The sequence below is a fragment of the Cyprinodon variegatus genome, unplaced genomic scaffold (genome assembly GCF_000732505.1).
Source record: "Cyprinodon variegatus isolate N-32 unplaced genomic scaffold, C_variegatus-1.0 Scaffold127, whole genome shotgun sequence".
NCBI classification, from domain to species: domain Eukaryota; kingdom Metazoa; phylum Chordata; class Actinopteri; order Cyprinodontiformes; family Cyprinodontidae; genus Cyprinodon; species Cyprinodon variegatus.
Window position 1 is genome coordinate 992,001 of NW_015150580.1, and position 21,897 is coordinate 1,013,897.

At 39.6% G+C, this 21,897-nt stretch overlaps 1 protein-coding gene across 11 annotated transcripts in view; it reads left to right on the plus strand.

The window, feature by feature from the left end:
* The first annotated feature begins 10,301 nt into the window (after positions 1-10,301).
* Positions 10,302-21,897, plus strand: part of LOC107085548 (neurexin-1a-like) — a 97,551-nt gene continuing 85,955 nt past the window's right edge. For 7 of the 11 annotated variants that reach the window (XM_015375912.1, XM_015375913.1, XM_015375917.1 and 4 more), the window contains exons 1-2: positions 10,303-10,588; positions 11,581-12,961. In XM_015375912.1, coding sequence (XP_015231398.1) covers positions 12,229-12,961 — 733 coding nt within the window. In that variant the 5' untranslated portion in view covers positions 10,303-10,588; positions 11,581-12,228. Of the gene's footprint in view, positions 10,589-11,580; positions 12,962-21,897 lie in introns of all 11 variants that reach the window. The other 4 variants (XM_015375915.1, XM_015375918.1, XM_015375920.1 and 1 more) reach the window with 2 other exon arrangements.

The following is a 21,897-nucleotide window of genomic DNA, read 5'->3' on the forward strand; positions in this document are numbered from 1 at the left end:
TAACCTTGCCTTCAGGAGGAGCAGTGTGGCATTCGTCCCAGATAGGTAATAGCGGACACGCTCTACACCCTCTGCAGGGTTCTTAATAGTTCATGGGAATTTACTCAACTTGTCCACATGTGTTTTATGGATATGGAGAAGCCATCTGACTGTGGACTCTGGTCACTGTACAAGCAGAGCAGGAGTCTGGTCCTCAATACTGGCATTAAATCAGACCTGTCCTCAGTGCATGTTTGATTCCATCAGGGAAACACTCTGTCAATGGTCCTGTTCATAATTTCTTGGCACATCAAAGGGGTTCTGATTTGGGGACCAGATTTTATCCCTTGCAAATGATGTGGTACTGCTAACTCCCTCTTGTCAAGACGTACAGTGTATGGTTCACAGCCAAGCATGAAGCGGTCAGGAAGAATATCGGCTCCTCCAAGTCTGGGGTCATGGTTGTCAACTGGAAAACGTTGTCCCTCCCTCTCCAGGTCAGGGTCCAGATACTGCCTGAAATTTAGGAGTATCTTGGGGTCATGTTTATGAGTGAGGAGAAAATGGCATGGGAGATGTATAAACAAATTGGTGTAGACATAATGCAGACATTGCATGGGTCTGTTGTGGCGAAAGTAGAGCTGAGCCAAAAGGCAAGGCTCTCGATATACCAGTCAGGTTATGTTCCAACCCTTTATGTCTCATGGCTGAAAAATGGAAATTCTGAATACAAGCTGCTGAAATTATTAGTGTCAAGGAACTTTCTTAGAGATAGTATGAGGAGCTCGGCCATGCAAACGAGGCACAGAGAAGTAGCACTTTCCTCCACATCAAGGAGAATCATCTGAGGTGACCTTGATATCTGTTTCAGATGCCCCCCGGATGCCTCCCTCAAGGCCCATGGTATGGCCAAGCATATGCTGAAGGGATCAGATCTCTTGTCTGAACCTTGAACGCATTGGGCTTCAGCCCGAAGGGGCAGGAGGAGTCATGGGAGAGGGAAGTGTGGGAGTCTCCTCTGAGACTGCTGCCCCCACAACCCAGTACCGGATTAGCAGAAGGTGATGGATACAAGTATGATTAACTTATTAAAGTTATTTTGATCTTGTTACCTTTCCCTTATCTTAAATGTTGCTTAAATAAACATCAGTTATATCTTTGAATAAATGTTTTATGATTTAACTATAGATAGAAACAGAATAATCACTTTATCAATGTTCTTTTGGTCTTGTGGAGGCTTCATTTTCTTACAAGTAATGTTTTAAAAGTTGCTTATTTAACAAAGTTGCTTATTTAACAAAAGATGCTTAAAATTCTAAATTTAAATCAACACATACAGGGATTTAATGATGACATTTTTTAAATCATTAGTGTTTTATTTGTACAGTGGGGGAAATAAGTATTTGACTCCATGCTGATTTTGCAGGTTTGCCCACTTACAAAGAATGCAACAATCCACAATTTTAATCATATGTACATTCTAACAGTGAGAGACAGAATCCCAGAGAAAATTCCAGCAATTCACATCATATGAATTTATAAAAATTGATAACCATCTGATGAGGAAAAATAAGTATATGACCCCCTACCAAATAGCAAGTATTCTGGCTCCTACAAGCCAGTTAGTCCTTCTTTAAGACACAGCCCTAATCCCAACCAATTATCTACATCAAATACACCTGCCTCACTTCGTTACCTGTATAAAAGACTCCTGTCAACACCCAAACAACCGGCATCCAACATCACCACCATGGGCAAGACCAAAGAGCTTTCTACAGACATCAGGGACAAGATTGTTGATCTGCACAAGGCTGGGATGGGCTACAAGAGAATCGGAAAGCAACTTGGAGAGAAAAGATCAACTGTCGGTGCAGTTATCAGAAAATGGAAGAAGCACCACATCACCGCCAACCTCCCTCGGTCTGGGCCTCCACACAAGATCTCGCCTCGTGGGGTGTCCCTGATCATGCGAACGGTGAGGAATCATCCCAAAACCACAAGGGGGGAACTGATGAATCAACTGAAGGTAGCTGGGACCACAGTTAAAAAAGAAACAGTTGGTAACACATTACGCTGTCATGGATTGAAATCCTGCAGCTCACGCAAGGTCCCCCTGCTCAAGAAGAAACAGGTATGTGCCCGCATGAAATTTGCCATTCACCACCTGGACGAGTCAGAAGAGGCCTGGAAGAAGGTGATGTGGTCAGATGAGACCAAAATAGAACTTTTTGGCCTCAACTCAACTCGTCGTGTTTGGAGGGACGGGGCAACTCCATCGTATTGAGGGGAGGATGGACGGGGCCATGTATCGTGGAATTCTGGATCAACATCTCCTTCCCTCAGTGAGAGAACTGAAGATGGGTCGAGGATGGGTGTTTCAGCACGACAACGACCCTAAGCACACCGCCAAAGCAACAAAAGAGTGGCTGAAGAAGAAGCACATCAAGGTTCTGGAGTGGCCTAGCAGGTCTCCAGAACTGAATCCAAATGAAAATCTTTGGAGGGAGCTTAAAATTCAAGTTGCCAGGTGACAACCTCGAGACCCGAATGATTTGGAGGCTGTCTGCAGGGAGGAGTGGGCCAACATCCCTGCCGAAATGTGCACAAACCTTGTCACCAACTATAAAAACCGTTTGACATCTGTGCTGGCCAATAATGGCTTTTATACAAAATATTAACATGCTGTTTGTCCAGGGGGTCAAATACTTGTTTTTCCTCATCAGATGGTTATCAATTTTTATAAATTCATATGATGTGAATTTCTGGAATTTTCTTTGGGATTCTGTCTCCGACTGTTAGAATGTACATATGATTAAAATTATAGATTGTTGCATTCTTTGTAAGTGGGCAAACCTGCAAAATCAGAAAGGGGTCAAATACTTATTTCCCCCACTTTAGATACCCAATCTTCTTATAACAATCAGTTGATGTAATTTTCCAGAACAGTATTGAACAACCAAGGACTTAAACATTCCCCAAAGCATTCGTAGAATAACACCTGCTATAACAGTAACTGTTTAACATCCACTTTTAACTGTTTTGAAGGTTGATTCGTGTACGCAATTGATGGACATATTTTTCCAATCCCTACATGTTAGTCCATCATGCATTTTTTCCCAAGCCGCTGTGGGACTCCATCTGAGTTCAGCTCAGCTTAGGAGCACTCTCCCTGGACTATCTGTCACAGCTGCTATCCCGCTCCACCCCCCCCCTGCTTTTAGTTTCCCGGATCTGTGTTTGTCTGTCTTTGACAAGCCAACACATGCTTCACCCCTCTAATGCTCCCTTACAATTGCTTTTTCCTACCAGCACCTTGAGCAGGGGAAGCTGGAGAATTGACTGGCGTCTGGGGTGTCCTGTGGAAAGCAATAAACCATGACGTCATTGAGGATGCTCTGCAAACAATGACTGGACCTCTGTAGAGATGTGCTGCTGGCAGCAGAAAACATTCCTCCCTCCTGTTTCTGCACAGTGTTTCTTATCTTTGGAGAATACTTTAATCTAACAGTTGTTTGGTGCTTGGAGGTATTTGCTTATGTGCATACACTATACACATTATTCAGGCAAGGCAGACTGCTGTTAGTCAGAGCAGGGTAGCAGCGCTATGGTTGAGCCACACTATCACTACAACCACACAGCTGGAGCAGGAAGAGTCAAATTGATCTGAGCAGCAGACAACAAACCAAAGGCTTTGACCACAAAAACCCATGCCAACATGATGATAGGAAGTCAGAATGTGCAGCCATGCTTATGTTTGTATGGCAGTTCTTGTGTGTGAAAGGAAACATTGGATAAGCAAGAGAAGACAGGGTGGAGGAGTTGTTACTATGGAAACTATCTCAACATCAGCATCTGTTTTACCATTGGTTGGACAACCACAACTCCCTCATACTCCACTTGTGCTTCTTCTGCAGCTCCTGCCCCCCTCTGTGCCACGCTGACCTTTTAGACCAAATGGCATTAACAAATAATTGCATTTTTCCAAGTGTGCCTGGCAAAGAGAAGCGCCAAAGATTCGAAAGAACTGCATATTGCAAAACGCAGAGCAGGTTCAATACAGACACAGACTATGACCACTACTTTCATTAGATTAAGGTGTAACTAGGTTTGACTATTGATTAAAACATAACGATTCAATACAAAGGGGTTTAGAATTTAGCTTTAGAAACATCAGGATTTTGATGTGTTTTTAAAAAACAAAGAATATTTTTTCAGTTTAAAAACACAGGGCATATTGATCATTCTATTTTTAAACATTTCAAGACTGCATTTTTTTTTAACTATGTTTATGATGTTTATGTAATTTAAGGTGAATAAAAAGTATACAAACTTATAAATAAATCAAAGCAAATGTAATTGTAAAACATTTTTTTAAGTTTACAGTGTCAAAGAAAGATTCCTGCATGCTGTATTGCTCTCAGTCAAGTATTCATTAACGTTACGTTTCAGCCGGTATGACCTTCCCCCCAAACACCAGGTGTCATTTGGACATTAGTTTTTAGGCTAAATCTGGTCGATCTGCTATAGTCTCGATTTAGTCCAGAAATACTTGTGGAAAATGTTTGCTCAGTCTGATTTTGTCCAACTTTAGTCCAATAATAAACATTGAAAAGATACTGTGTAATCAACATCATCACTGCCTGTATAAGAGGAGTGGGCAGCCTGTTTTCCATTAACCTCTACCGGTCCTCTGAGCCCCCCTTGAGTTGTGTTTACGTCTGTGTTTTGTAGCAGGCTCGGACTGGTAATCTGTAATACCCGGCATTTGCCCGGTAGGCCGGTCCTAATTTCCACGTGCAAGAGAGGGCCCTCCTTAAATTAAACCGCCCCAAAAACTAACCCTCCGCCGAAGCACCGTAAATAACTCAATGAGCTCAAGAAGTAATACAATGTTAACTACTTAAATGATGCATTCAGTGTATATTGCCTGTCCTTGTCATGCACAGCCTTTTGACGGTTGGCATATGCTTTAATTTTCTATTTCTTCAAATTGTAAAATCCTATTGCTTCAAACTGTAAAATCCTTGCAACAAACTAAATTATAATAAAACTAAAATGCTTTCTTTAAACAAATCTATGACGTTCTTCTTATATTTGGTGAATTTATGTTCGAATATTTTGTAAAAACGGGTTTTGTTGTGCATAATGGGGTTTTGCATCTAAAGGCTAAAGTTTCCCATCTTACGTGCTTTGGTTACCAAAGCCATTAAAACCACATTATAGAAGTATTGGTGATGGCTGTCATGTGATGCTCGATGATAGACCAAGTGGGCCGATGTAGATGGAAAAATGCTAGGGCCGAAAATCGTTCCCAATCCGAGCCTGGTTTCTAGCAGCCTGAACCTATCTTTAAAACCTCTTTGCAGGTACTACCTGCAACTTCAGAGAATCGTCCAGCCATCGGACCCCGGACCAGACTCCTTCTCCTCCCGTCAGCTTTCCAAGCTCCAGTACCCGAACCTCAGTTCCCCCCGGCGGATACACCTCACCTCACCCAGTAAGCTGGTGCCTGAATTCATTTCTATTTCAGGTCTACATTCCACTTACCTCTCCTCTTCACTGCCTTCAGCACAAAGATGATTCTGACCCAGTGGCCCCAAGACATATCACATACTACACCTGATATATATCTGTTTGATTTATTTTCCATCACCTATTTGTGTTTCTGTTTGTGGGTCAAGCGTATAGCTTCAAACATGACAAAAACATGTTGTAAGAAATGTCATACTTTAAACCTTTTACTGTAGAGCAGGGGTAACCAATTAAAAATCAGTGGAGTCCAAATAAAGAAAATCAACAACCAGTAAAGGTCCAGAGACATTTTTAATTATAATCAGTTACTTTAAACAGAATTTAACACTAAAATAAAATATTAACAGGAGAAGCAGCGCAAGTGACATTTAGACTCTGTTGACTGACAACATGCAGTAATTTATAAATGTTTTAAATCAGGCTGGGTCCGGATTAGCCAATCTACAGCACTTAACATGAAGCTCTAAATTAAACTAAGGTACATATTGTGTCCACTGATCATAGCTGTGTTCTTCTGCAGCATAAACATCTTTGGTAAATTCAGATGATTATACATGATCAGGAAAGGAATGTTCCTGTCTAAATAAATTCCAACAGTCGACAGTGAATTTCAGAGGACAAACACAAAATATGAAGTCAAAGGAACTGTTTGTCCCAATCTTGGAAAAGGTTGTCTTGAAGCAAAACTGTTGTGAAGGATATTGAAATATGTCAGGGTTGACGATCCCATTGAGCACAAAAGCATCCATCATTTGGAAATGGAAGATGGTTGGAACCAGCAGAACTCTTCCTACCTAGCGGACAATCTAAATTGGGTGAAATTGGGAGAATGGCCTTATTCAGTAAGGTGAAAAAGAACCCTCACTCTGTCAGTGTTTCTCTATAGAAGGAGAGGAACCTTACAGAGGGATAACCTTTTCTTTCTCTACCAAACCAAAAGTCAAGCATGCACAGTAGAGTGGACGCCTAAAAGAATCTCAGACCATGAGAAAAACATTTCTCTGGTCTGACACGACACGGATTGAAAACTTTGTGGCAAATGCCGGGTATCACATTTGAAGGAAACCAAGCATTGCTTATCACCAGGCCAATACCATTCCCATAATGAAGCATGTAGGTATGGTATCGGCGTAAAAGCAGCATTAAGCAGGAACTGAAAGAAGAGTCAGGATATAGGGAAAGACAAATGAAGCAATATACAGGTTCTCGCGGGATGAAAGCCTGCTCTTGAGCGCATCGACCAAAGGCCCAAAGGCAAAATCTCAGAGAAGCAGCTTCAGAACCACTCTGTGAATGACATGGTGTATTCAATACATACTTCAACTTGAATTTATATCTTTGCAGAGATCTGGAAATAGCTATGCATAGATATATTTCAATTAAATCTATGAAGCTGGAGAAGTACTGCAAAAAAGAATGGACCAAATTTCCAAAAGATCGGTGGTCTATGTTTGTGGCATCCTATTCATCATATTGCGTCAGTAGTTTCTCCCAAAGGTGGATCAATAACATAACAAAATATATTATTTTATTAAATATAAATGTGATTTCTTGGTTTTCTATCTTTAATAAATAAAAAAAATAACTGTTTCCTCATTTGCTTAATGAGGTATTTTCTGTGAAATGTTGAGGATGCTAACTTAACTGAAAAAGTGCAGAGCTGTGAATACTGTATACTTTTTGGATGTGTTGTTGCAGAAATAAATCTCTTTATGAGATATGAATATCAAAATATAGTACTTTCATAAATTCAGTATGTAGCACAAAAGAAGACAAAGAGGTTATAATAATTTGATACCTCTGTGCTTTGTGTTGAAGTATTTTACACTAGTGTTATTTATTTTTTAACAATGAAAAGAAGTTCTCTACATTTAGTTCTTCTTTTGAGTTTCACAGTCAACTCTTCCACTTTGTCTGCCTGGTGTTTTCTAAAACTCACACCTCCACAATCTAGTCTCATCATACTGAGTCATAAGATGAGTTTATTTCATCAAATATTGATAACTTTTGCTCTTGTTAACTTTTTAAACTCACTGTTATCACTGTTATCTAAGATGTGAAAAACACTCAATCTTCCATTGCTGAAATAAAAACTCCAGTACAGTCTGCAAGAGAAAATTCTCAGGATTTTTTACTATAAAAATGAATGACTTTGTAACACCATTTTAGAGTTGAGACTTACCTGTTCAGCGTTTTTAATTACAGCCCTTAGGAAATTTGTTCTTCATTTTTTGTAACTTTGTATCCACCTTTAAGTTAGAGAGATAGCGTTGACCACCAGAAGAGTCCCAAGCGTATCATTTATAGATAGGCCTCCATCAAGGACAATGCTTAAAACTAAACTGAATGCCAGGTCAGATGTAGCTATAATGAAGAAAGAAAAACAAAACATAAAGAGAACATAATGCTTAAAGCTGAAATCTAAATGTAAGTGTGTGGGAAAGCATTAATTTCATCCTGAGCAGTGCAGCATAACTATATACTTCAGGAATGAACTACAGACTTTACTGAAAATTAGCATTTTAAAACTTGTCTTTATGGTAAATAAGGTGTCTGTCATGGTTAGAAGATGACTCTGAACGAGAGAGGTTTATTGAAAAGATATGGGTCTGTACAAGAAGCCGTGTGGTCTGGTCTGGTTTTTCTGGGCTTCTGCTGAGAAGATGAGACTGGTGAATTAATGGAAGCAGTTCCTGGAGGATTGTGCTAGGCTGAGAACTCACTGGAGAGAGACTGGGGTCCGATCTTGGACTCCAGTGGTCCGAGTCCTTGTCCAGTACTCTCTCCCTGGTTGATGGTTCGAGGGTGGACTGGCAGGTGAGCGGCTGAGTGGTGGATTGGTCCGAGATCCCTCTCGGGTTCCAAGTTGCGTTCTAACGGGGATCCAAGGTCTGTGTTTCCAGGCTTGGTTTCAGGGTCTGAGTCCAGGGTTCTGCAAAGAAGGTGCAAGAGCTGAGTTAGACAAAGGTTTGGGTCACAGGAACAGGACAAGGCTTGGTCTGTACCAACGCTGAGGCGTTAATGAACTGACGCCCTCCTCCTGATTCCAGCTCCTTAAGAAGGATGGTAATCAGCTCAGATGTAGTGCACCTGCCAGTCCATCCCTGCTGAGGAGAGAGAAAGAGAAAGCCTGGCCTGCACCCAGGGCCCAGAGTATGACAGTGTCTGCCTTATCATTTTTACATGAGATGAAGCTTAAAACCATAAGATCTGCCTCCATTCTACTTTTTGAAACATTAGCAACCACCAGTAAATCTAAAGTCTGACTGCTCTGTTGTGCAAATATGGAACAATCAGATATTTAATGTATAATGAAGCTTGATTATTAAGGAATTTATGAGTGAGAAGGATAACTTTAAAATCTATTGTATATTTAAAGGAGAACCAATAGAGGATCAGCTGAAGGTGTTTAACTACATTTTGTGGATATCATGGTTATGATCTAAAACTGTCTAGCCTTGAAGTTACAAATGCTTGGGCTAGCTTTTCAGCATCTGTTCCAAACAGAATGGCTTTAATTTTCGGCAGAAGTATGAAACGTGTTTAATATTGAAGTTAAACTGCTTATCCTATTTAAAAATAGAAACACTTTTTAAATTTGCTTCACTACTGGAAGCCAACCTAATGCCACACTGATAAAGGTATAGGTCTTTGAAGTTTTTCAATCAGGACAACCCAAGAACAAGGGAGCGACATAACAAGTAACCCTTAGTATTGTTGCTTTTAACAGCAAGTTGAGGAGGCCTGACAGAGGTACAAACATAGACCGGGGGACTGGGATGCTGAAGACAAAGATTTAACCTGTTAAGCAGAGACAGTGTGTATGTAGAGTGTGCCTGAAAGCCAAGATGGTGCCAAAAAAAAAATATTTGATGGCTTTAAAACCATGTGTCAGAAGAACAAGCTTGCTAAGAGATAACTAACTCGAGGGTAACATTTACAATGAAAAAATACAAACAAAAAAGTATAAGAACAATTTGTACCTGTAAGCTATGCATAGATAGATAGATAGATAGATAGATAGATAGATAGATAGATAGATAGATAGATAGATAGATAGATAGATAGATAGATAGATAGATATTGATATCTTTCAGCAATATTGTAAAAGTACTGTAAACCTTTCTTTTTTTTTTTCTAAGCCTGGCCTAAATGGCCTAAGGGCCCACTATGTCTTTCCCCTGCATGGGAGACAATAATAGGGATAATAATAATAATAGTAAATGTTTGTGTAAGCCCAGCGTGCATTGGGACTAATTTCAAATCGAAAATAAACAACAAAAATCAATAATGTCACAGTTATCAGGTCTTACCACAGATGTTTGGCCATGCGTGAAGAGTAACCCATAAAAGCTTTATCTCCAAGAGGATACCTGCACAACTCTCAAAGGGGTCACGAACCCCAGTGATTGACCAACAGTTGCTTTTTCAAAGACTCAAAAAAGAGAAACTTTTGTCTTTTCTGGATTTAAAAGCAGGGAATTCAAAGTCATATTTTTTTCTGTCCTCAAGGTATGTAGTCTAACTGATTGGGTTAATCAGGTTTCTTGGATAACTGTAATGTTTATTCTCAGGATAAGAGTGAAAAACTATCTCACGTATCTCACTCCTTGGTGCGCGCCTTGATTCGGCGTACCATGGTGTCTTTTTGGTGCGCGCCTTGAATGAGCGCTGTCCAAGGTGCTGCGGCAGCGCACGTCCCCGCCCATTCCTCCCTTTCTCCTCACACACTCACACACACATGCACTTTCTCTCTCTCTCTCATCCACGTGACTCACCCCTCTGCCGAGTCTGCCGCGAGAGCACCATCAGACTGCACCTTTTCCTCCTCAGGAGAACGGAGGAGAGAGCGACCCAGAGTGAGACTTAAGGAGAGAGAGAAAGGGAAATAGGGAGAAATAGAGGCGATAACACCTCGTCATCTTCAATCCGAGCCCGTGACAGTTGTACTCTTGTCTGGTCATTTCCCATTTTCCTCTCTTTCCTTCTCGCGGATTCAAAATCCACCTCAAATGGGAAGGCGGATCGATGCGTCGCGCGCGGCACTGTTGCCGCGGAACCACAGGATGCGCATGAGGTAAGCAGGGATGCTTTGAACAAAAAAACAATAATGAGGCTTTTATTTACAGATGCTACGCTTCCACATCCCCTCTGGCCAAATAAACGCCTCCTGTTGTTTGTTAAAACGGTGGTAGGGGATAATGTAGTAGTGAGATGCTAATAAGGCGCAGGTGACGATGGAGCTGAACAACTGCCACAGGGAGAGAAAGGGGGAAAAATGGAGAAGAGGTATGGCTGTAAATCGAGAATCGATAATTCCACTGCATTCATTCACTCTGTCTATCAATACCTGTGATGTTCCAGCTTTCTTTTGCCTTTTTAAAGGTGTGAAGCCTCATGTGGTGGTAGAAAGCGACTATATTCACAGTCGGTGCGGGTTGTGTGTCTGTGTGTGACTGTTAGAAGGCGTTGAGATGTTAGAGGAAAAAAAACGGGTTTTTAGAGCCTCTAATTCGATTTGAGTCATCCACCGCAGTAGCAACAGTGGCGGGTGCTGCTCTTTGTGATGTTAACTAGAATCCAAGAAGGTGCAGGGAAACAGTAAAGTAAAAAAAAAGTGCATGTATAGATCTAAATTTGTGTTTATAGAAATATATATGCATATAATGTGCATAAAAATAAATAAATGCATATTTGCTAAATTATTTTTAAAAATGCAAACAAAGTGTTCAGTAAAACTGTTTTCACTAAAATATTGTTTGCTAAAAATTTTAATTTGTGACTTGAAGCTAAGGTGCAGGTGTGCCATCTAAAAAACCTTCTGCGGCATTATGACTCTCCATTGTGGAGATGCTGTGTCTGAGAGATTTAAATTCAAGCTTTTATTACCTAAATCAAGCCAACTGTGTTTACAGATTGCCCTAATGTGTCCATGCTAACGGTGTGCTCAAAATCCATGAGAAAGTGTAATTTGAGAATTACAGGCTTAGCTTTAGTGTGTATGTGTGTGTAGTATATGAATGTGTGTGTTGACCCTGGTTGATTGTGCCGTCTCTGTTCTCTCTGTAGGTCGCTGGAGAGAGTGATGACGCGGCAGTGAGAGACACACATACCTCAACCTGCTGGCACACACTCACATATACACACATATCTGCCCACACATGCTTTAAGTCTTGCCCCACAAAGACAAGGAAGGAGAGGGGGAGAAATTACTGCTATGACGGTGTCATTTCTCACCATTACCAGTGTGTGAGCAGCACACACACAAAAATACACTCGCACTCCATAGGGAGTTGCCTGCGTAGGGATAAGACCCTATCTAGGGCAGAAAGATGGAGCTTGCATCCTGTTTGTTCCGCATCTAACACAGAAACATATAAACACACACACCTGGAGTCTCATGACTGAAGTAAGGGATGAAGAGGAGACGCTGAACATCCCAGAGACAAGAGGAACACAAGGCCAAGGCAGAAGATGTTCAAAGGGTATTAAGAGAACAGAGGGTGCTACTGTCTGACCCCTCCCTCTGTCTCTGGAGGTGTATTATATCTGAGCTATCTTTGGTTCAAAGCAATACCAAGACAGCAGGGTGCACAGGTGACAGTGTTCTACGAAGTGCCCTGCAGTTATCACCATGAGCTGTAGGCTAGAGGAAACACCCCAGCTCTAGCCTCTATTTAGGTTTGTGTGTGTGAGAGTGTGAGAGCGACTGTGTGCATGAGTGTAATGGCAGTTTGTGTTTGGGCAGCAGCCCCCCTGCTCTTTCTGGGGCTGTGCCTGTGCAGTGTAGGGGGCCAGGCCCAAGGGGAGGTCCTGGAGTTTGGGGGCGTATCTAGCCAGTGGGGGAGGTTTCCAGTATGGAATGCCTGCTGTGAGAGCGTGCTGAGTTTCAGCCTGCGGACTCAGAGCCAGGAGGGCCTGCTGCTCTACCTGGATGATGAGGGTTTCTGCGACTTCCTGGAGTTGCTGCTTCTCCACGGCCACCTGCGCCTACGCTTCTCCATCTTTTGTGCTGAACCAGCTGAGCTGCAGTCAGGCGTGGCAGTGAGTGACGGCCAGTGGCATGCAGTGCGTGTCAAGAGAGACTGGCGGAACACCTCGCTGGAGGTGGATGGGCGACTGGAGGGATGGGCAGAAGTGAAGAGTAAGAGAAGAGACATGACAGTATTCAGCCACACGTACATGGGCGGGTTGTCAGCAGATCTCCACTCCTCGCCGCTACGGCTCACCTCACCCTCAGTGAGAGAACACCCCGCCTTTCGAGGCTGGATCACGGCAGTGAGCATTAACGGCTCGCTGGTGACGCTGGACAGCTCAGAGGGCGTCACCGTAACAGCTGGCTGCGGTTCGGACCACCAGTGCCAGAACGGAGGGGTGTGCAGCGTGGTCAACGACCAGGCCGTCTGTGACTGTTCCGACACTGGCTACCAAGGCAATGACTGCAGCGAAGGTAAGGCCTAAAACCATCCTGACCCATCATATACATCCCATTCTTTGCATATTCTGGCACTATTTTATACACACATAGACATACAAATCTCTTTTAATCTAAATCTGAAAATTAAACCTGTAAATTCATTACCCTAGCCTCCCTGAATATCATATCATACTGACACCTTCACAGCTCTCCTTAGTTGGCTCCTATAGAACAGAAGACTTCACAAAAAGTGCAAGGCCTGCATACTGATAATGCTTGCTATCGATTTCTTACATTAAATTGACCCTACTACGTTCACCCAAACTTAAATAGGATACCCCTACTAGGAAGAGCACCCAGTTTAGCCAGCTTTGAGCTCAGATAGTGGGAACAGCTGTTAAGTGTTGCAGTAACAAGGTAAATCCTTAAAGTCAGCAGACTGAATCCAAATGCCTGAAACTCAAATAAAGGTATCACCTGGTGAGCTAAATTTTTTTAAATGGGTACATTGGTGTATATGGCGGAACGCAGGAACCTATAGATCCGTTGTGGATTTGGTAGCTGGCTGTCATTGAGAGACTAATTGGAACCAGGCTAGGAGGCTTAAAATCATCGGTTGTTACATGGCTGACACCTGACTGCCTGTGTTAATGGATTTGGATTGATTTTAGATGGCCTTCAGAGCTACTATGCATAGGGTGTTGAAATGATGTGTGTAGAATCCATCACTTGCCATCAATTTAAACAGCCCAGGGCTCTTTGAGATGCTCTGTTTCCATTTGTGTGATTTGGTATAGTGTGTGTTAATGTGACAGAAGACAGAAACAGTGTAGGTCGCTCTTTGTAAATGCATAACTACTCAAATAGGAACAACAGTGCTTTGATATTGTACAGCCACACAGATAGTCTCGTTTAATTCTGCCAAACAGGCATGTGGTCAATATGAGCAGCAATAGACTGGCCATTGTAATTATGGCTATTACAATAGCAAAACAATTGCTTAATGAGCTCTGCTATCTAGTTATGGCCCAGAGTGCAAATGCTTTCATTGCCACTCAGCTAAGGATGTGTGTGTTGTCAGAATTGCTTGACTTCATTCAGAGAAAATCTGCATTCTTGATCAATAGCTCTTGAAACTGCTGTAAACCAAAGATACCTTCCACCGCCAAGGCGATTGATTTTTTTTCCCCACCCTTTTCTTAAAATTTAATGACACAAATACTTCTGCCAAAAATGGCTGTGTGGCCTTGTCGTTTCTCTAGCAGAAAAAATTGGCCTTATACCCCTCCCAGCGCCGCTGTCGGCATCACACACATCTCTTTAGCCACCCACCGCATCACACCTTCTCATTTAGTGGACCGTGGGACGGCCTGTGTTGCCATGGAGACAGGACTAATAAGGAGACCACATGCCAGGAGTATCTCTTCATCAAAGTTCTTTCATTTTCCCCTTCGGCTTTAGCCTCCCATTTTCTATGGTGTTTTGGCAATATGGGACATCAAACACAGTTTCTTCCATCCAAATCTACAGTATTTTGACTTACATGTTAAAAGGTATATGTGTAGTACCATCTATGTTTAATATGGAAAGGATCAAGCTTAGCCAAGCAGCTGTAAAGGTACATTTGCTGCTGCTGTGTTTGCACATGCAGAAATGATTAATCCACTGGGAAAGAATTAGTAAAATCATGCTCCAACAATTAGTCAATTAGTTGTTCTGTGGAAAATGAATTATAAATTAGCTCAATTGTGATCTCTTAAAAAAAAAACATGCTAATTATTCAGAGATTCAAGAATACTAAATTAATGCATTTGATGCTTTGATAATGCCAGGCAAGAGCAACATTGTACTGGTGCTTCTTTACAATCAATGCCGGAAGTACACACAGGAAGTCCATCCCAATGGGAGTTTAATAAAGTCATAATACATCCAGTGAAATAAGGTTTAGGTATCTCATCCATCAACGTTAGGATTAGGGTTAGCCATCAGGGAGAGAATAAACAAAAACGATTAAATTACATTTAGTCCATAGACCTCAGGCTTGAGTTTTTTCAGAAATGTCTGGTGTGAACTTTTTTTTTTCATTTGACAGAACTTTATCGAGAAAAACAAATGATCTGGCAAAATATGAACAGAGTTTTTTTTTTTAAAAACAGCAGTCAGGGGTAATTTATGTAAGAAAAAAAAGTTTGAAATCAGATTGTAAATTAAAAACTCTGAATTGATATAAGTTTTGATATAAAAAAAAATGAAAGGCAGAAGTTTTAAAACCTTGATTAACTTCTGGCTTGTACGTCTAATCTATTGTACAAATGACAGTGGGGGGGATGCACAGATTAGTCATCCACTCTTCAAAATAGATCTATAGTTTTCTTTTTCCTATTTCAGTGTTTGATTGATTACAAAGTTTTATCCAAACGACTATAGCATGTTAAAAAAAGTGTACTGCAGGGTTCTTGATAGAAGCAGCAATTTCGATTTGAACAAATAGTTATGAAAGTACAGGGTTATACCTATTTATGTATCAAAGTTTATATCCCAAATATTTATCTGATCTGGTTGATTTAATGAGAATCTCACAAAAGAGACATTTCTTAGCTTTGATGCATTTGAGAAATAGGAAAATGTAGGATCTTACAAGATCTCATCAGCTGATCACAGGACAACTCCACTCTCTGAGTTGATTATTATATCTCTGGAGATATACCAAGCCATAGTTATAAAAATCATCTGCCTATTATTTGACAAGAAGATATTTAAAATATATAGCTGCTCTTGCTTTTAAAAGATGCCAACCCTATCTCTCATTTATTTTTTTCCACTTAAAATCCTTAGTTTACCGACTGTTAATACCAATTCTTTGACTTAGTGACCCTAATCTTTCAGTATTGTAGCAGATCAATTAGAGATAAAACTGAATAATTAATAATTGCTTAAATAATTCCCTTCCTAAGTGTTTGCAATTAAAGCACTTAGGTTTCTTGAATACAAGTTAAGCTTTGCAAAAGCTTTTTGCCTGCACTGAGAATTACAGTATATATGATCCAAGCCAGTCTAATCCAGTCTGCTGTTTGGCTGCTTTTTAGCGACATGTGGATACGTACACAAACATATGCAACCCAAATGTACAAAGACATTTAAGACACACATTTGTGAGATATCCTGCCTCTAGGACCACCATTATTCACACTACTGCTGATGTACCTGACAGCAGGGCAAGCTCTACAAGCTAAATAGGAGATGCATAGATTTCACATAAATGCTCTCAGTAAAAACATCGCCTACTTTGTGCTAGCACTTGTCACTCAACAAGAGACTGCTCATATCTATGAAGTGGAAGATATATACTCCCAGAAATGGGCTCATTATCAGCAGAGGCTATTGTGGATAATACCTGGTATACAGATATTTTTTTCTCTTGATAGCAGTCCCCCTGAAATGGGACCATGGGTTAAGTGATGGTAGGTTTGACTTTTGGTAAAATAATATAGATTTACAAGAGAAAAAACATACATATGCTACCTTTTGACTAAAATTACAGACCTGAATAAAACATAAGAGGCTGCTATTTTCTGGCTCTGTGTGTTTCTCAGTGCCTTTTCTATTCTCTGTATTTTCATTTTTGACATTAAAACTCAGTATGGGTGGGGGTCTGTTTAAAGCTTGAGAGCAGATAACAATCTAGATAGAAAACATCCTTATCTTGTGTAATTACTAGTTTATTGCAGAGATTAAAGCTAATTGGTAGTAATATGGAATACAATGGACTTCTGCATTGCTGAAAATACAATTCCACAAACCATGTATCTATGAATTAAAACTCTTAATTTAAATAATCAAATGTGACTATGGCAAAACAAGTAGACATAATCACAGAATACTCGATAATATGAAAAATAACTAAATTTTAAAGGTTAAACTGCACATCCAAAGAGAAAACACCTTTGAAATTTAAAGAAAAAGTTCATTTTGGAATAAAAGGCAAATCAGGCAAAAATGATTTTAAAAAATGTCTTTGAAAAGAAAACAGCAGCCAGTTTAAAAATATGAATATATAAGTCAATATGCTACTCTTTGTACTGCTTTAATTAATCACTTTAAAAGGTTTAGCCTTTATAAGAGTGGGAATTCTTATAAAGGGAATAAAAATAAGAAGCATCACTTAAAAACACAGTTTAGGTCTCTGAAACTACAATTTTATTTGGAAAACAAGAAATATGAGTATTTTTAATGTTTTTCTGGTATTAGGGCCTCCTAAAAATTTAATTAACCTAAAGAAATGCAGTGTACGGACTTTTCAAACCTTCGATGACACCAGCGGTGAGAGCCCTTTACTCTAATTGTTTTAACAAAATTACAAATCAAAAAAATTTTTTTTTTACTCTTTTCACATATCTGGCTTACTATCCTGTCCATCCTATCCATCATTTAAGATCTCTTTATGAGCCATTTTTATCAACATTTTTATTTATTTTAAAAGTACTTAACCATCCCTTTAAAGATTAACTTCTGTTTCAGAAAGAAGGTAAATTATGATAGTCTTGGAAAAAATTCAAGTCCTTGTTATGAAAGTACAGAAAGATTAACTCAACAGAAGCATTGCACGATTGAACTGGAAATGTTAATTTTACAAAAACAAACACCTTGGAGAGCAGGATGCAATGTTTCCATTTCTTCTTCCACTTGATCTGTGTTTCTCATTTCCTTTAAGTAGTTTAGAGATACAGATAGCCAGAGAGGAGCATTCAGCAGATGATGTATTTTTCTGAATGAATTATATTTTGCTTTAAAGTGCTTTATATGCTCTGAAGTGTTTTTACATCTATGGTCTGATAAAGATATTGCCTTAGTGGTATGCCTCCAACCACAGTTTGTGCAGGCTGTAGATACTATTTGTGCCGCTATCCATAAGTAGCCCTAATCAACTTAGTAATGTCAGAAGTAAGGATAGGTTGCTATGAGACTACCAAAGTATTACATGGTAACCAGAAATAAAAATAATATAGCTTGATCCAAGAGAGAACTGATTTTGTTGAAAACAAAAACACTGACTTTTTCTGCATTTGCTAGAATACAACTAATTACTTCAGTAAAACTGTTATCTACCACATTTATTTGTTGCCATTTTGATACATACAATTATGCAAACGTTCTTTGTCAAATAACTGAAATATGTGATCTGAGATAACAATCTGAATGATGTGAATCTGATCTTATGACCTAACTGTTTAACGGACATGCAGCTTGTCATAGGCCAGCTTTAGCTCTATACTGTAAAGCACTAGTATAACAATATATTTTTTAGTTTCCACTCAATTGCTGTATTCTATGTGGCAGGAAATATTTCCTAACAGCCAAATTAGTATTTTATGTAGGCAACGTGTTTTATAGGCAGCTGACTAACAGTGCACGGGTGGTGAAAGAAGTAGCATTGTGATAGTTTATGCACCATAAAGCACCTCTTGGCTGTAGGGCTATATAAGTCTGATGGCATCAAACATAATATTGCATTAACTGACAGTTTGACACATTAATTTATGAGTTTTCTCTTTTGATGGTTTTCTGAACTTTAAATCAAAATTAAAGTAGTTTTCCTGCACATTGTGTAGCTAGTCCATTTGCAGCTGTATTTCCATTGGTCTTGGTCAGCTTCCTCTAAGGTACGATTTTAAAGCAAATTTCCTTTTTTTATGAAATAACCCGGTTTATCTAAGTACTTGGAAGTTCTCAGAACTCTAAAGACAACTGAAGTATGTAAAGTATCTAAATTCTTTATGTTTTTGATAAAAAAAAAAAATAGAATCTTATACATTTCTATTAGGATTATTAATGCAGAGCATATATTCATGTGTTTAAAGAAAACGTATGAAAGTAATTGCATTTTTTTTTATGTAGATTAATTTCACTGCAACTTTTATATGCTGTTTCTTGTTTAACTATAAATCTGCCACATGAGCAACATCACAAGCCTCGTTCCACTGTGGGTATTTATGTTTAAAACAATACAACTCAAGATGGTCAATGATGGTCAGTCATAGATGTTTGCAACGCTTAATGTCAGCATCTACAATGCTGCACAAATTCCTTAGCCAGCCCATATCTGGACTAAATGACAGGATTCATGCTCAGAGCCAACATATCATGTCTAAAAAAGTAAACAACTCCCTGTTAAAGAAGTTGGAACATGGACTATTTGTGTTAGGAACTGGCTAAAGGAGAAAAAGTAGCCTCAGTTGTATATATGTTTTAATTACGCTTTTGCATGTTGAATAGCAAATGAAAAACTCTGAAAGCCAATGCTTTATACACATCTCTACTGTCATAATTTAGTCAGTATTAGAAATGTAACTATAGCTTCTGTTAAAAGAAAAGGTTAAACTCTAAAGCAAAATTGCATGCCTTTTTGCTTTTTTTACTATGTTGAGTTAAAGGAATTATGCTATGATTAATGGTCATGTACTATTTGCTTAGCTCATATGTTTATTTATTAAATAATTAAATAATTTAAAAAAGGGTATTTACTTTGTCTATAAATTAATTAAATACACATTCTGTAATTGTCTACATAAAAAATTTTATGGCGTACAACCACAAATTTTATATCCTCTAATTTTAACAAAAAAAAACTGAGGATAAATTTTGATAAAAGCTTATAGTAATCAGATAATTATTTTAGAGCAACAGTTTCAGAGGAATACTAACACTGGATTAAAAACTATGTTTTGCATAGTATTTATATCCCGCTTTGTAATCCAGGGCAGAATCATCGGCAGCTTTGTGAATGTTTTATACATTTGCAATGAGAAAAAGGAGCAGCAGTCTGATTTATCAAGCTTGCGTACGCATGAACTCAGGCAATATCTTTTCAAATGTGACCTGTGTCTGTAGTGCTAGGTCGTATTCCCACAACCATCATCAAAGGTCGACAAACATCATTATTCTGCGCAAGAAAAAAACAGCAACAATGGTAGACGATGATAAAGAGAACAGTCTTTTTTGGGTTAGGTGTAGGTTAGGGTTAGGGATATTCTTTAAAAGACTGTGTTTTACAAAAGTGTGATCTAGCACGACCATCCATGATTATTTCCACAGCACAGAGCACACTCGCTACTTCTGACGTCATTGCGTCCTCAACTGCATATATGGGACTCTTAACTTGGATTAACGCAGCTCAAACAGTAGGCCACAAACAGGATGCATATATTTAGAAATGTGAATGGCCATGTAAAAATCAGATATTTAAAAAATCTGAAGTGAGCTTTTAAGCATAATGTGTCACATTATTACTGTGGCTGCCAAGCATATTTTACCAACTCCACCTCACTCAACCACACCTCTATCTAAGCCTTGGTAAACACATATTTTTTTGTTTTGATTTTTAAGTCTTTCCCCTGTGGTTACCATTGGTAACCATTAAATAACACTGATCAGCTTGCTTATTTAAATACCCATTGGCATTATTGTGGTGCTTCACATAGACCAGTTATGGTTAAAAAGTAGCGTTTAGAAGACTGAACATGAGGTGAAGCCTTGCACGCACATGTGATTTATCAAGGGAATTGCTTGTTTTTGGCCTACAGTATGCATCGTTTAATAAATTAAAAAAAATTTCGTGTACACCGTATTCAGCTTTTAGGCAGATGTACACTTTTTGTATAGATACCGTGGAATCTTTTATAAATGAGACCTCTTCTTTATGCTCTTTTTACCTTAGCTGCATGAGGAGCTTTCAGGATGAGGCAGCTGCCTGTGCCTTTGAGACAGAAGTAGGAGTAGGTGTATGGATCCCAATACACATGAGAACTTGAGGGAGTACAACAGTAAAAAAGTAGTTTGACAGAGCTTAAATAAAGGGTGTTATAGGAGGACGTTTCCTTTGGAGTTGAATGTAATACTGAACCTGGGCCTTTATTTAGATATCCTGTGCAGTTTTTATTAATCTGACTTTTCTGGCCTTTTTTTGTAAATACATTCAAAATTGTTGGATTTTATTTATCTTTGTCAAGCTGAAGATGGGTGTTCAGCTGTTTATTCAGATATTTATTACTTAAAAATACCAAACTATTCTTAAAAAAGAATAAAAGGGCTTCCTTTCTTGTTTATATTAGTCCTTTGAACCAACTGATTAGTCCCGCAACTAAATTTGTCAGTGGCAGCCCTAGTTTGAGCAGGTCTGTGCCTAAATATAATCACTGTCTGACGCATTTTGCCCTGCAGTGAGAGCAGAATGAACCTGGCTTGTTAAGCCTGGCCTGGCTTGCATTGTCCTTGAGGGCAAACCGCTGTTAGCATGCTAATGGCTCCACCTGTTTTTGCCATGCTTGTAGCGCAAGGGCAGAGGCAACAAAACACCCTGGCCACGCAAATCAAAACTCAGACACACACTTTCACAAATTCACACACAAACATAGACACATACAGTCAGATCCAGCACTGAATCATGCATGCCCCTTGTTCTTTTTGCACTGCTAATCCATTCCTACATGTTTCCCCTGCTATTTCAGATCATTATTAATGCCATAGTCGATGTTGCTGTGTTTGCGTGAAAGACAGACAGACTGTGAGAGGGAACGTGTGTGACTGGGTTTGTGGGTGTGTGTTGCATGCTATGTCGGGGTGCTCTGGGGAGAGGAAGCAGCTACAAGGTAAGTTGTGGGGTAAACGGCCCTTGAATCCAAATCTGCAGGTAGGAATGTTTATTAATGCCAACACCCCCTCCCCTTTCTTTCTTCAACCCTCTCTTCCTACAAAATGTGGGTGATTGTGTGTGCTTTTGAGAGGAGATCTAAAAAAAAAACAAAAAAAAACACATTTATGCATTTCTATGACTTGGCTGCGTGAGTTTATGTCTAAACAAACCTCAGTTTTGGCTACCAGTGCAGCATGGTATCCATCATGACGTTTGTGTTGACTTTGCATGCACAATGCGACGGTAACCCCTGGACGGGTGTGCATGTACAGTAAGTAGC